This window comes from Lycorma delicatula, chromosome 1 (genome assembly GCF_047948215.1).
Source record: "Lycorma delicatula isolate Av1 chromosome 1, ASM4794821v1, whole genome shotgun sequence".
Lineage (NCBI taxonomy): Eukaryota > Metazoa > Arthropoda > Insecta > Hemiptera > Fulgoridae > Lycorma > Lycorma delicatula.
The window spans coordinates 160,019,047-160,033,822 of NC_134455.1; the positions used below are offsets into that span (position 1 = coordinate 160,019,047).

At 31.4% G+C, this 14,776-nt stretch overlaps 1 protein-coding gene across 1 annotated transcript in view; it reads right to left on the reverse strand.

Annotated features, from left to right (window-relative positions):
- The window catches only part of LOC142317695 (multidrug resistance-associated protein 1-like), a 203,261-nt gene that overhangs the window by 25,373 nt on the left and 163,112 nt on the right, over positions 1–14,776 (reverse strand). The window contains exon 27 of the mRNA XM_075354243.1: positions 1,148–1,297. Coding sequence (XP_075210358.1) covers positions 1,148–1,297 — 150 coding nt within the window. The remainder of the gene's footprint in view (positions 1–1,147; positions 1,298–14,776) is intronic.

The window sequence follows — 14,776 nt, forward strand, 5'->3', positions numbered from 1 at the left end:
GTTTTATCAAGATTAATGAAAATCTAAAAACAATATTCTTGATTAGATAGTTTATTTATAAATAAATAAGTCTGCTATTAAAAAAATATTGCGGTTGAAGCCGCGACGGGGGGGGAACACTAATATATATATATAGCTTTCTAAAAACAACTGAAATAAGCGTCAAAAAATTGTTAAACCACAGCACAAATTAACATCAACTTTTCACTTACTCAGCTCTACCAATTACTGATTCAGCTTATTACCAACTGGATCCAACTTATTATCTGAAACGTTTCTTTTTATTTCAAGAAAATTCTTAATGTTTTTCCTGAGTCTACATCGGTGTAACTTAGATGAGCTGGTATGCAATTTTTTAAAACCAGTAGCACCTCGAAACATGACAAAATAAGCAAGAAATCGGGTTCAAAGGTTCCAAACTTCTTTCTTAAAAATAACAATGGTGCAAATTATGATGCATCAATTGGTAGGTTTTAAAGTATTTATTTCATACCTTTGCTGGTTGGGAAAGAGAGGGTGAATTTTAAAAACACCATAGGTTTTGTTATCAACTGATTGCTAGTCGGCTATCAGTGCTGCCAATCATCCAGGGTTAAAAGGGATTTTGCAATGATTCACAAACCACAATTTAACTTAAATGTGGATTTCAAATACTAATACAACCAAATTTCAAGTAGCTATATGTCACATTTCAACAATGTATATGTGCTACATGTATTATACTACATAAATTATGTGTTTATAAACTCAAAATCACTCAAAGTAGCGCGTAACCCCCTTAACAGTAACCAGTTCATTTATAGGGACTGTTAGCAGGAAAAAAAGAAGTATAAATATTTGGGAAATTGTAACACTTTTAAAATGTAAAATAGTTATTAAAGTGACAATATCTGAAAATTCCTCTGGGAATTTCAACCTAACAATCAATATATTTATACTAGAAAAGCAAACAAATCGTTTAAAAATAATTTAAATAAAGGCATTAAAATCTAAATAAAAAACTATTTGTCCTCAGTCAAGTCTCATTTATTTTTTATTTTTTCTATTTTTATTTTTATTACTTTTTTTCTGAATGAAATGAATAAAATTTAAGTAAAGTCAAAGCCTATAACTGATTTATTATAACAGAAAGTTTTTTTGCACTCACTTTTTCTCCACCATTTATAGTAAATGAAACACCCTTCAAGGCAAATTCTAAACCATCTCTGTAGCGAAATTTGTAATTATGAAATTGTACTTCACCTCTCTCTGGCCAACTAGCACTTACAGGACTTGGTGTAATATTCCAGGCTGCTTCCTAATTAAAAAAAAATATATATATATATAGATACTTATATATTTTAATGTTTAATCTGTTATGTAGAGAAAATATCTTTTAAGTTATTTAATAAGCGACAAGTTAATTATTGTGTGTGTGTGTGTGCGCGCGCGCGCGTGTATGTATTAGATCTGGTTAAAAAATAAATACTATCAAAAACTATTTCAATAGTACATATTTTTTAACTTTTAACGTACAGTGTAAAACTTTTTCTGTTTGTGATGTCATAAGAGAGTCAAAGCAGAAAAATAAATAAAAACAATTTTAATTGAAAAAAATTCTGACTGCAATAATTAAGTGAAAAAATTTCAGTAGTTTAACAAAACATGACATTACTTGTCTTTATCATGGTTATTATTGTTACATAATACACATGATGGAATATTTTCTAATAAATGTTAGAAAACATTTCGCCAGCCTCCGTGGCGCGAATGGTAGCGTCTCTGCCTTTCATTCGGAGGTTTGAATCTTGGTCAGGCATAGTATTTTTCATACACTATAAAAATTACATTTCACATTCCTACGCACAAGCTTCGAGTTATTGTAATGAATTTCATCCAGCAAAAAAAAAAGTATCATAAGAAATTCATTCAGATCATGCTTATTCATTTCTACGAGTTGTGAAGCTTGACACTGTAATGTTCAATCAGTGTCTTCTAACCCATCCAACCCGATGGGTTAGAAGTCACTGACTGCCGAAGTCTTGCGCCTTTCAGTGTCAGTCAATTACTTCAGTCCTTGGCAGGGATTGTTCCATGGGTAAGGGTATCGGAGCCCTTACTGCTACTTGCGAGTCCTGGGGTGTCGGTATAGCGGGCCAGGCAATACCAGACTCCTCGACCCAGATGAAATCTGTGGGAAGCAGCTGATTGGAGAACCCAGGAAGGATCAAAGATCCGGGGCTCGCCCAACCACCTTTCGCCCGCAACTTGCGTCTTACTGACTGGGGGAAAACTTTTACAGCAACTTCTACTTTCATAATGCCTGTGGCAGAAGGTCCACATAAAAACCCTTGTCCAGTTTAGCCTTTGTTTTCGCAAGCGAAAACAAAAAAAGTAGAGTTTTGTGATATAGAAACGAAGGATCGAACAAGTTTCAACCTGACCTGTGGACCAGTTCCAAAATATTTGGTGATAAAGAAGAAAGAAGGGAATTTTTCTAAAATCAATCCTTTCGTAATTGTTAGAGGGATCACTGAAGCTACAGGAGGACCTGTTAAAGAGACAAGAAAGACTGCCATGGAACAGTTTGTTGAGATCGTCACCGAACTTAGAGTTGTCAAGGCTACTAAAATCTAAGAAGATTGGACACATCGACATTAAGGTTGTACTACGTGGTACGCTAAATACCTCCAAGGTATTGTTGTGTGCACGAAACTGCACAAAAAGGAAATCCTCGAGGAGCTTCATGAATAAGGAATGTCGATGATTAAACAAACAACGCAAGGAGAAGTCTAACCCTCCACATCGCATGTCTTTACGTATAATAAATCTAAATTTTCCGAAAAAAATAAAGGTTTGATTTTGTAGGCTAGATGATTCTCCGTTCAGCACACCATTGTGGTGGTTTGGAGTCAGAAATTCAGACATAAAGCGCTGAAATACATGAGAAAACAAATCTGTGGTTGTGGGTGACTCATTACACACGGGTAACCAATGCAGGGGTCCACCGATTTATGCCAAATTTAATGGACATCACACTCTGAGATCACGAAACTGCCCGAAATATAAGGAAGAAGTAGCAGTACAGGAGATGATAAAGCCGTTTAAAAGGTCAGCACCTCGAAGCTATAAAAATCGTTCTTAGCGGATCGTCAAATGTCATGTCTTATGCACAGGTTGCTGCCGCTCCTGCAGCCTCCTTTAAACTAAACTGGCACTCTGCCAGCTCTTAGGCACTGGCGCAGCCTTAGCAATGATAGTTGGACTCATGATTAATCAGAAGTTGAAAAATCGACCAATTAAGGTAGCAGCCAAAAGCCGTCAAATATGAAAACAGGTATTAAATAAAAGAGTTCTCCAATAAGGAATGAGTCTTCAACCAGTTCCAGCGCGAAGGAAAGTGAAACCAAAGTGTAGAAGCCTGACACCAAAGAAAAATTCTTTATTAGGGAACTGACAGATTAAAATCTTAGTAAAAGAATATACGACAACCAACGAGGAGCCCTTGAAAGCACAGAGGCCTTTAAGTGAGAGGGTGAGCATTTCAGTAGTCCCACACACTTTAGCGGAAGTGCATTGAGTCTCACCTCTGATTCATTGCTCAACGCACCATCTGAGCTGGTTCATCTGACACCGGAAGCAAAACATCCTCCATCCACAACCACGGGGAATCGTAAGATTCCATCTCTGAAACCTCCGAATCCTTGGAATTCGATGTAGAGACCTTCAGGAAAGTGGAAAAAGAGAGCAGAAAAGGATGACCTAAGGGAAAAACTAGGCAATAGAAAATAAGAATTAAGTTAAGCAGTTTTATGAGCTTTTGAGAATTTAATGAAAGGATGAGTTTTTTAATAATTTGAGGCTGTTTTGATAGATTTGATGTTTTTTAGAAATGCATTGTGAATTTTATAGTGGCAAGAGCTCTGTATACGTTTGTCATTTGGAGTTTTTAATGTTCTATAACAACTCTATTTCTGGTAATACTAGTCGCCTGACTAGTTTGCTAGTGAATTTATCACACAGGGAAAGAAATTTTTTCTTATTTTTGTTGGGAAAAAGAACTAATGACCATAGAAGTCGATGTCCGTATATCCCAAAAAAAAATTAAATAAAAAATAATAATAACAATGGCTCGAACAAAACTCAACCCTGTATTATGTAGTTGCCAGGTCCGGAAGTGTGCGTACTTACGCACACTCTGGAGCGGGAAACTACATAATACTTTGTTTCTTTGCTTATATAGGCAATCGGAGCAATGGTTTTGCTCAGAAGTTCCCCGGTGTTGTATGGGATTGGCTGTCCCGAGCTGGTTGCAATTATGCTTCTCGGTTTTGCTACTTGCAGCGGAGGCAGAAAGCATGGAGGCACACAGGAGGCACAGAACACAGGATTGATTATTAGTGAAAAAAAATAAACTTGATCCAAAATTATCTGCTGTGGACTTAAATTGAGAATTAGCAGTCAGTGAAATAGATCTACATGTGACAATTGTTAGACTTCTCGCAGCTGGAGACAATGCTCCTCAATCAGCTAAAAAGCGGCTTCTAACACCAGCATGTGCAAAAAAGGCTCTTGTGTGCCAAAGCACATGCTAACTGGGCCAAAGAAGATGAGAAAAATGTTAAATTTTCCGATGTCACATTTTTTTTCTTTTAGTAGCACAGGGTTCCATACGCTAAAAAGCATGAGGTGAAATTACATTTCTAGCTCATATCCAACATCTCCAGAAAAAAATTTTTTTTGGAATCCTCAAACATCCCTTGTTTATTACTTTCAGTAGATGGTAAACTGAAAAGTGGTTATCAAAATTCTGAAGGAAAGGGTTATGACACAACTTCAAAACAAATTCTCACAAGGCAGTAGAGTGTACCACAATATTTGGTGGCATACCATACTGCCAAAAAAGTGGAAAACGTTCCAAAAAATAAAAGATTGAAGTGCTCCCATTGAAGAGCTTCAAAAAATAGTTTTTTAAATGTATTGTTAAAAGTTATATTGTCATTTTTATCTTTTTTTTTGTTATTCAAGAATCTTTTGTATCTTCAGTAATTTTGCAATTATTGGAGAGTTGCAATATCAGAATGGTTTTATGATTAAGAAATCAAAAAAATGTTTGGTACACTTGTTGAATTGATGCCAAAATCGTGTACATGAAGTGATTAAGAATAAAGGACATATTATGGTACTAGATATTCTCAAGTTGTACAGGTATTTTTTTCTCTAAATAAAGCTACTTTTTATTAAATAACATCTTTGTACAAATTAATCTGCACGCTACTGTATAATTGTTTACAATTCAAAATGTAGATTCTCTTTTTTAATTTAATTTTATTTGGTTGTATTTACATTGTTTACACAGAAATGTGATTACTTATTCAGAGAACTTATTCTTAATTAAAATGTATTGTGTCTTTTTATAAAGGGCTATTTTACAAACTAAAATTTAAAACCTTATTTCACTTTTTTTGTATAATAAGTAGTGTTGCTTAGAAATTAAATCTATAATGGTTATTCTTCTTTTTAAATTATTTAAATATCAAATGTTTTTCAAGTTACTTATTTTATTTGGTTATTTATAACATTAAATTTCAACTAAGCTTAAAAGGTTATTATTACAAAAGAAATGTGCCCTTGCTTTTATATTACAGTTATAATATGTGTTATTTTTACTATATGTTTTGTGGGTTTTGTAATATTTAGCAGTTATATGTAAATTATTTTTGTATCAAGGAAATTTCATAACTGAATATTTATAATTTGATTGGAATGCCTTGTAAGATGGTGAATAATGTTTCATATTTTAAACATTTTTGGGAAAGTTTTTCATAAAAAAAGAGTAATTGCAAAATTACTGAAAGATACAGAAGATTCTTGAATGACAAAAATGTGATAAAAATGATAATGAATAATTATAACTTTTAATAATATATTAAAAAAACTTGTATACTTACCTAAGAAATCAATGTTATTTCTTTATAACTTTTTCATATTGTACATATTAAAAATGGTTATTAAATTTTTTATTAATATTGATTTATAATTTTTTTAATTACTTGTGTGTGCACATGCATGTGTGCATGTGTATGTGTATATGTGTGTGTGTACGCACCCATTTGTGTAAACATAAAAATGAAAACTTAATGTTACTATTATAATTTATTAATGAAATATAATAACACTTCCATATTATTTTCATAATTAAAAGAAATTCCTGAACTGATGTTTTTACATCACATATTGTTGTACATCATAAATGTTCAAATACATGAGTCTTATTATACAGTTTTTAGATTCACAACTTCTGCAAGGTGAGACAGAACCAGTATATACATAGTATTCATCTTAAAAGAGGCCCCCATCACTTAATTTAGTCTGCAAATAAAGTTTATTGACAGATACTTAAATAATAATTTACAAGTATTAAAAAGGATGCCCATCCACTTCTATGCACTTGTCAACAGGTTTCACTACGTTCCTGGCTACTCTTGTTAGCTGTACCCTGCATATTTCCTGGATGGCATTGGTAATGTTTGTTTGTAGGAATCTTCAATACCTGCTAGGTGGGTAGATTGCTCCTATAAACAATTTCTTTTAAGTAACTCCACAGAAAGAAGTCTAGACTAATCAGATCAGGGGATCGTGGTGGCTTCAATCCTTTAGAAATTATTCTTCCATCTTGAACCACTGACAATAGTAAACCCTTTTAGCAAAGTCAGCATTAGTTAGCCCATGGAAAACTCACATTCAATATGGATAACATTTCAGCATTCTCCTTCCTAAAGTCTGGGCTGAAAGTAATGAAATGTTTTTTCCTGGCTTAGTCTCTGCAAAGATTTACGAGGAGATATTATTACTGCCGCTTTAATGTCTTGTCAAAAATCAACCTCCATCGTTAAAACTGATCTCTTGTCAGGCACATTTATGGTGCCTGAACCAAACACCAAACCTGTTTCATGAAATTTTTTAACTAACTTCTGATAACACTTTTCACTGGTGCTTCCTTTTCAAATCTCTCCCTGAACTTTTACTGAGACACAAAATTTAGAGATTTCATCTCTAAATAAGTTTCCACCATAAATACAAGTTCAACGGTTAACCACATTTTAACAAAAAACATATGATTACACAACCTTGTTCAAAAGTCAATGGTAGACACAGACTGATAATACTGAAATATACAGGCAATAAACAGCCCTCATCAGTCCAGCTCCAGCTGTACCAACATCTTCCACATTATTTTACCCATCTCACATCAATATATGGTTTTTAACAAAAATTTTCATTACTATACACTACTGAGTGACAGAGCTCTTTTAAGTTGAACATTGTAGTATGCTACACATTTTTTTGGTTTTTTGGACGTAACTCTTCTGGTTTGTGTGTTGAAAAGTTTTTGACTGAATAATTGAATATGTATTCTACATATTTTTTCTGAATTTTAAAAAGATTATGACTACATGAAGAGTAACAACCACATACATGAATCAGAATAAATTTTGACTTTTTGTTTTGGATCATTAGATAAAACAAATGTTAACAAAGCATTTTCAAAAAATGTTGACAAATACACATTTTTAAAAGTTTTAAATTGTTTCCTTTTGGTTATCCTTGGTTTATTTCCTTCTACTCAAGGTAATTATCATTTATAGCCATTGGGATGCTTCTGAGTTGTAAAATATTAAATTTTGTATTAACTAGCTAATCTTTAATGTGTGTCAAAAATTCTAATATAAGATATAATTCAGTGGAATTACGTAATCAATTCATGCTTTCCTAGAACTTCTGGATTAGTCATTTGAATGGACAAAGGACATATGGACCCAAGTCTTCATGGAAATTTCTTCATTATGTAAAATTGAATAAGGTTCATTAAATGTTAAAGATAGTTTGTTTGGCTAATGTTTTCAATGGTTTCTAATGCATTCTTTTTTGACTGCAAATTTACAATTGAAAAGTTGAAAGTTTTTGGGTACTCAAATGCAAATTCACACACACATTTTTTCAGAACTATAGAATGAGTATACTCTTGCATAAAAAATAGCAGCAATTTTAATTTTCAAATCATTCTCATCTAGGGAACTATTAGTTTTTATTAAATTGTCTTTTAGCTAAAATTTCAAGCTTTTCAATTCAAAAGAAATACATTTCATTAATTTTAACTCATCATTAATCTCCCAAGCCTTTACAATTACAAAATTACAATTTATAACATCTCAGTTTATTTTTGAATAAATTAATTCAGCTCTAGCTTAAAGTTGACTTTCTGAAACATTACACTGGTCAACACAAAATGTAGAACTGAAAAGAGAGTAGGTGTCTATGTAGTACTTTATATACTGAAGCTGAATATGTATTCTGAAACATTCTATCACGTAACGTTTTTAAGTTACAACCTCTTAAATTTATTCATTCCATCATTCATGAAACAAACAATACAAATAAGTTAGTACATCTGTAAGTTTGCTTATTCACAGCTGATTTATATTGTGGTGCATGCTGTAGATCAATAATTGATACAAAACAGTCAAATGATGTCTGGTTTGACATTTCATGTCAAGCCAGACATGAAATTTTCTTCAATATGAGTTTAGCTCTTGGTGTGATTTGCTGTGGTAGTGGTTTTATCACACATGTATTAAAAAGATTGTTTCATAAGTGATGCCATAAATTTAGTGAAAGATTTTTAAGAAAGAACAACTTTTGGTATTATTTTAGTGAACATAAAGAATTGTTAAGTTTTGTGTGTGTGTGTAATTTTGCACTGTGTTTTATTGCACTCCATGGTGAAACAATTTTATAAAGTACTTTAAGTAATTAGGTTATTATAACTTAATTAATTTTTTAATTAACTAAGTATTTCTGTAATATTTCAGTCTATTTTCAGCCATTAAAACATTTTTAATTTTACAATGATTAAAAATCGGTCTAGTAAAAATTTTCCAAATATTTTTTTGTTATGTTTGCGGAGAATTCACCACAAAAACTCAATGAAAACTAGTATCGAATCTGCTGAAAACTGCTTACAAACATTATTTTGACTATCCCTTGGGAGACTAAGATAAATCCTGGGCTCCACATGTAGTATGCATGAAGTGCTAAATTAAACTAACCCAGTGGTTAAAAGGGGAAAAAAGCATTTGCCTGTTGGTATACCTGTGATTTGGCAAGAGACTATTGACCATTATGATGATTGTTGTTTTTGCTTAAAAAATGTTACTGTTTCAATTCAAACAATAAAAGCAGTATTGCATACCCAAATGTTTCTTCAGCTATGAAACCACAACTTCATGGTGTTAATTTACAGATTCCGATTGCTCCAACTTCTTGGAAAGAGATTACTGATTCCCCACAAGGCTTAACCAATGAATCCTCAACTTCAACAGATTTTAATTACATTCCAAAAGAATCAAATACTGAACCTAACCTCATCAAAAAATCAGAACTGAGCAATCTAATTCAGAACTTGTATTTGTTGAAACAACATGCAGAACTCTTAAGTTCATGTCTCAAAGAATGGAATTTATTAAACAAGGATACTAGAATTGCAGTATACAGAAATTGAAACGAAGATTTACTGAAATACTTCAAAAGAGATGGTTTAATCTATCCTTCCATGTTAGGCGGCTAATGTCTGAACTGGACATTGAATATGTTATTCATGATTGGCGTTTATTTATACTCATTAAAAAAGAAACTTAGAGACAGTGTTGTTGCATAATTCGAATAAGTTTTCTTCTATATCACTAACAAATGATGTAGGAATGAAAGAAACATATGAAAGTATTCAAAAATTTTTAAATCTATTAAGTATGATAAACACTCATGGCGAATCATAGCTGACCTGAAAGTGATAGGGCTTTCAGTCTCCAGAGTGGCTTTATAAAATATATGTGTTTGTGAGAGAGTTGTGCTACAGATAAACACATTTACATCTGTAACTGAACAATTTTCTTTGTCATGGCAATTGTCTTTCGGACTGACCAAAAAAAAATCAGTTTACCCCAGGAAAGGAAACTGTTCTCAATATTCCCCTTGTCAAAACAGATTGTATTATTTTACCATCTCTACATGTAAAACTAGGCCTGAAGAAAAATTTTGTAAAAGCATTAGATAAAGAATGAGATGGCTTTAAATATTTAGTTGAGGTTTTTTCACAATTAAGTAAAGCCAAATTAAAAGAGGGAATATTCATTGGAAAAATATATAATATATAAAATATATTTTCATTTGTGAAAATATATTATTTGACAGCAAACTGAATCCAATCCTAAAGAACTAGCAGTGTGGAAGTCATTACTTGGAAACATGGTTTTCTTGGAAACAAAAAGGCTGAAAATCATTATCAGCTTATAAATGAACTCTCAGTGAACTAAAAAAATTTAGGCTGCAGAATGTCATTGAAAATTTATCTTTTACATTCTCATTTGGACTTTTTCCTTTTAAATTTGGATGACATCAGTGATGAACAAGGAGGAAGGTTCCATCAAGGTATATTGCAGTATCAAGGCAGATGGGGTGAATCTATGATAAGTGACTACTGCTGGATGATAAAAAGACTTCATTGAACACAAAAGGAAAATAAGAAAAAAGAAATTAAGGTAAACTTAAATGTCAGCAAAATTAAGGAAGGAATTATAATTGTAATTATTATAATTTTTGTATTCTATTAAGATGTTTCTCAATATTTTACAGGGTCATAGCTAAAAATCTGAGGGTGATGAAGAAAAACTGATTTCATTTCAAGATTCAACATAAAAAATAAATTCTAATTCACTTACTTTTATCTCAGTTCCAAATGATTTTTTTTTTGTTGACCTGTGTTGTTAACAGTAAAAAAACAAAAAAAAAAGATATAAATTCTTTACTTTTTGGTTGTATAAACATTTCAGTACTTTTTTCTTCAGAAAAGTGGCTAATGCACTGTGCAATAAATTCTAGAGTTTCATGATAAAAAAATAGTAAATAATTAGTTTAGGAAAACATTGTTATTAAAAACTTGGTTCTTGTAAACTACAATTTTTTGTGACGGTTGTTGTCTTACTCTTTATATCTTTTCCCCATTTTCAAATTTGAATAGTCCTACTTTCTGACAAATCTATGGAATTTATTAACTTGGTTCTTGTAAATTACAATTTTTTGTGACGGTTGTTGTCTTACTCTTTATATCTTTTCCCCATTTTCAAATTTGAATAGTCCTACTTTCTGACAAATCTATGGAATTTATTTCAACTTGTGTTCTGTTTTGATATGTTTGCCTTTACATTATATTTTTATTGCATGTTTCGGTTTATTTTTGAATAAATTAATTCATCTTCTGCTTTAATGGATTTCCTAAATGATTAATATCTGCAGAAGGACCTTAGACTTTACTACCACTTTATTAATACTGTACTTTACAGAATGTTCAATAAAAATTGTTGAAGATTCATCGCGTAATAATTGCATCAATTCATTCTATAGTTAACCTCAAAGAGAAAAAAATAGGTGTAAAATGCTGCTTATGCTCAATACAAATATTAGCAAGAAGAATTTTAAATGGGAAATGAAAAATTAGATAGCATCCAATAATAAACATTACTATTCACGTTTTAATCTTAAATACTTTCTTAACAAAAATAATATCATATTTATCTAGCAAAAAAAAATGAATACATGCGCATATTTCGAATAGTTGGAATTCACTTTTGAAAACAATGATTGTGCTCTTTTAGTTAATATTAGAAACACTAAACAGATAAATATTACGAATTAATTAAATATTATTTAAACCTAAAATCAATAAATTCACAGTTGACTTATGTTAACAGTGAGAAGATAGATTAGTTTTTCTCTGTGAATGTAAATGAATATTGTATGCTCACAAATCAAATTTCACTATGTGTTAAAAATTCCTTATACTGCAAAATACAATCACAGTTTCCAAATTTTCTGTTGTAAATCTGTGATGACTGCCCTGGAGTAAGGCTCTTATTAAAAAAAAGCATCAATTATACATCACAAGAATTCAGTCCAGCATATTTAAGAAGTATTACATCCCTAATAAATATTGCTCTTCATTGTGTATGAGACAATGAAGAGCATCATCTTCTAAAATTTTGTTAACCTTGTCTGTTATTTTATAAACCACATTTTTCCAAAGTCAAATTAGTTTTTTTTTAAGGTTCCATTATTGTACTAGTGAATAAACTAATCGTACATTCAATCTTATTTCTTATTTGTATGTGTATGTTCAGATAATTTTTTACATCAGTCTTAGTCTTCCTCAAGGTCCTCTTGGTCCTCTTTTAAAAATATATTTATAAATAATATCATTATTATTAAAAATTCAAACATTTTATTTGTGCTTGGTAAATGTCAAATTTGATTGTAATTCAAACAAATTAATGTACAAGTAATTCAATAAGTTATACAATAATTAATTAATACTTAATTATATATGGACCTGATAAAAAATTCCTAATGAGTTAGTATAAATATTAACAAATTGTGTGCTTTTCTTCCTAACAGTTGGCTATCCCTTTGATAGAGAAAAATATAAATCTTTAACTAGAGAATACTAACAAGATCCCATCTCTGTTTGTACAACCAGAATATGAGTACATATTGATAAAATGCATATTACGTATTAAAGTTAAGAAAATATAAACACAAAGATGCGTAGTAGTTCTACCTTGTGTCTAAAGTAGTTTTCGCACACCTAGTAGTAAAGTGGAAAGGATAGTATACTACAACAGAACAACATAGGTAGCAAGGTATCCATTCACCAGTCCAGCAAATCCATCCCCACTCTGCACATTAACTGAGTATTCTAAACTTTGATACATAATTAATTGTTTTTTTTGTCAAAAATCGATATTGTAATGAAAAAACATGTAATCTGGAAGTTTTTCAATAATAATTTTAACTGAAAAACCACTGAATTGCCAATGTAATAAAAAAAACTAGCACGAGAGCAGTAAAAAAGCTAAGAAAGTTTAGCTAAAAATAAATCAATATTAATGGTATATAAACCTGATAAAAAATCCCTAATGAGTTGGTTTTAAAAAAAATTGTTTTCTTTCTTTCTTATAGGAGACTATCCCTTTGATTGAGAAAAAAAAGTTAACCAAAAGTATATAAATCTCCTAAGGAATATTAAATTTTGTCAAAAAAATTATTATCATTCTATTCTTTGGGTAAAATTTTTATATAGGGGACCCGTGGTGACCATATCTCCTCAACCTCTTTTATCATTAACCATAACAATTGTATCTGAAATTAAATGACATCAATAACCCTATTCCAAAACCATCTTATAAAATTTCATAAAAATCATGTTATTCCAGTCTGAAGATATCAAGCAAATCCACTGTGTTGGTCTAGTGGTGAACGTGTCTTCTCAAATCAGCTGATTTGGAAGTCGAGAGTTCCAGCATTCAAGTCCAAGTAAAGGCAGTTACTTTTATACGGATTTGAATACTAGATCATGGATACAGGTGTTCTTTGGTGGTTGGGTTTCAATTAACCACACATCTCAGGAATAGTCAAACTGAGACTGAACAAGACTACACTTCATACATATCATCCTCATTCATCCTCTGAAGTAATACCTGAATGGTAATTCCCAGAGGCTAAACAGGAAAAAGAATAAAGATATCCAGCAAAATAAATTAGGCTTATTACCCCTCATCGCTGTTTGTTTTTTGAGTCTTAACATCTATTTTCCAACCCACATATTGGTCAGTTTATCTTAACGACTAAACCATCAACCATCAATTTTTATTAATTTTTTTGTTGCTGTGATCCTATCGGTTTGAGAGTTGGGATGAATAGAATCACATATAAGAAATAAATAATTTTAACCTAGAAATCTGTATCTTGGACCACTAGGATCACGTTTTTGAATTTTTATAAGCAGTACCTAACTTAAAGGACTAAATTAAAAAAGTTTAAAAAATACTGTGATTCTGCACACCTTTACTTTCAGTTTCGTCGGCACCTTCACTTTCGTGATCATGTTTTAGCTCTTTAGTGGTACTTTTAATTGGTTCTACCATAATCCTTTTTTTTGTCCAAATCAATTTTGCTTCAGCTATCCCTCTTAGTTCTTTTAAATGTTGGATCAGAGGTTGATCTGTGCTTTCATTTGATGCCTATACACCATAATTTGTTACCTCTTCAGATAGTACCATTTGTATCATTACTGACAGATTGAATGGTGATATTCCACATTTCTTAAATCCTGTCTTTATGTTTTCAGCTGATGTTATCTTTATACTGTATAAAAGTTAAGCACAGAGCTTACTAGTTTCTCTGGACCCAGTTTTCAATTTGTTAATATTTTTCTCCAGCTCAGTTTTAATGACTGAAAAAACCACATCAAGTGCTTGTGTGAGTGTGATGAATTTGAGGGTTAAAACACCATTCCAATTCAGTTTTCCTCAAATAGTCTAACGGAATCTACAGACAAATGTGTTGAAAGGGTGTCCTCAATCAGAATTTTGTTTCAGTAAGTTTAGAAAAATAAGAAATTATTATCGTCAGGATCAATCATCAAAGCAATTGCCGTCAAACCAACCTAACAAACTTCGATTCAAACATGTTCCTTTTGGAGCATTCTCCATTCACATATTATATAAATGTTTTGCTTGGTAGACAACAAACATAGGCAACAGGTCTCTTTTAGCAGCAGCTGCAAACATGTCTAAAGTTACTGATTTCCAACTATTCTTTCCAGGTATTTATAGCCCCTTTTTGCAATGACCTTGTGATGACTAGGATTATCAGCAAGGTTTGGTTTCATTGAAGTTCACAATAT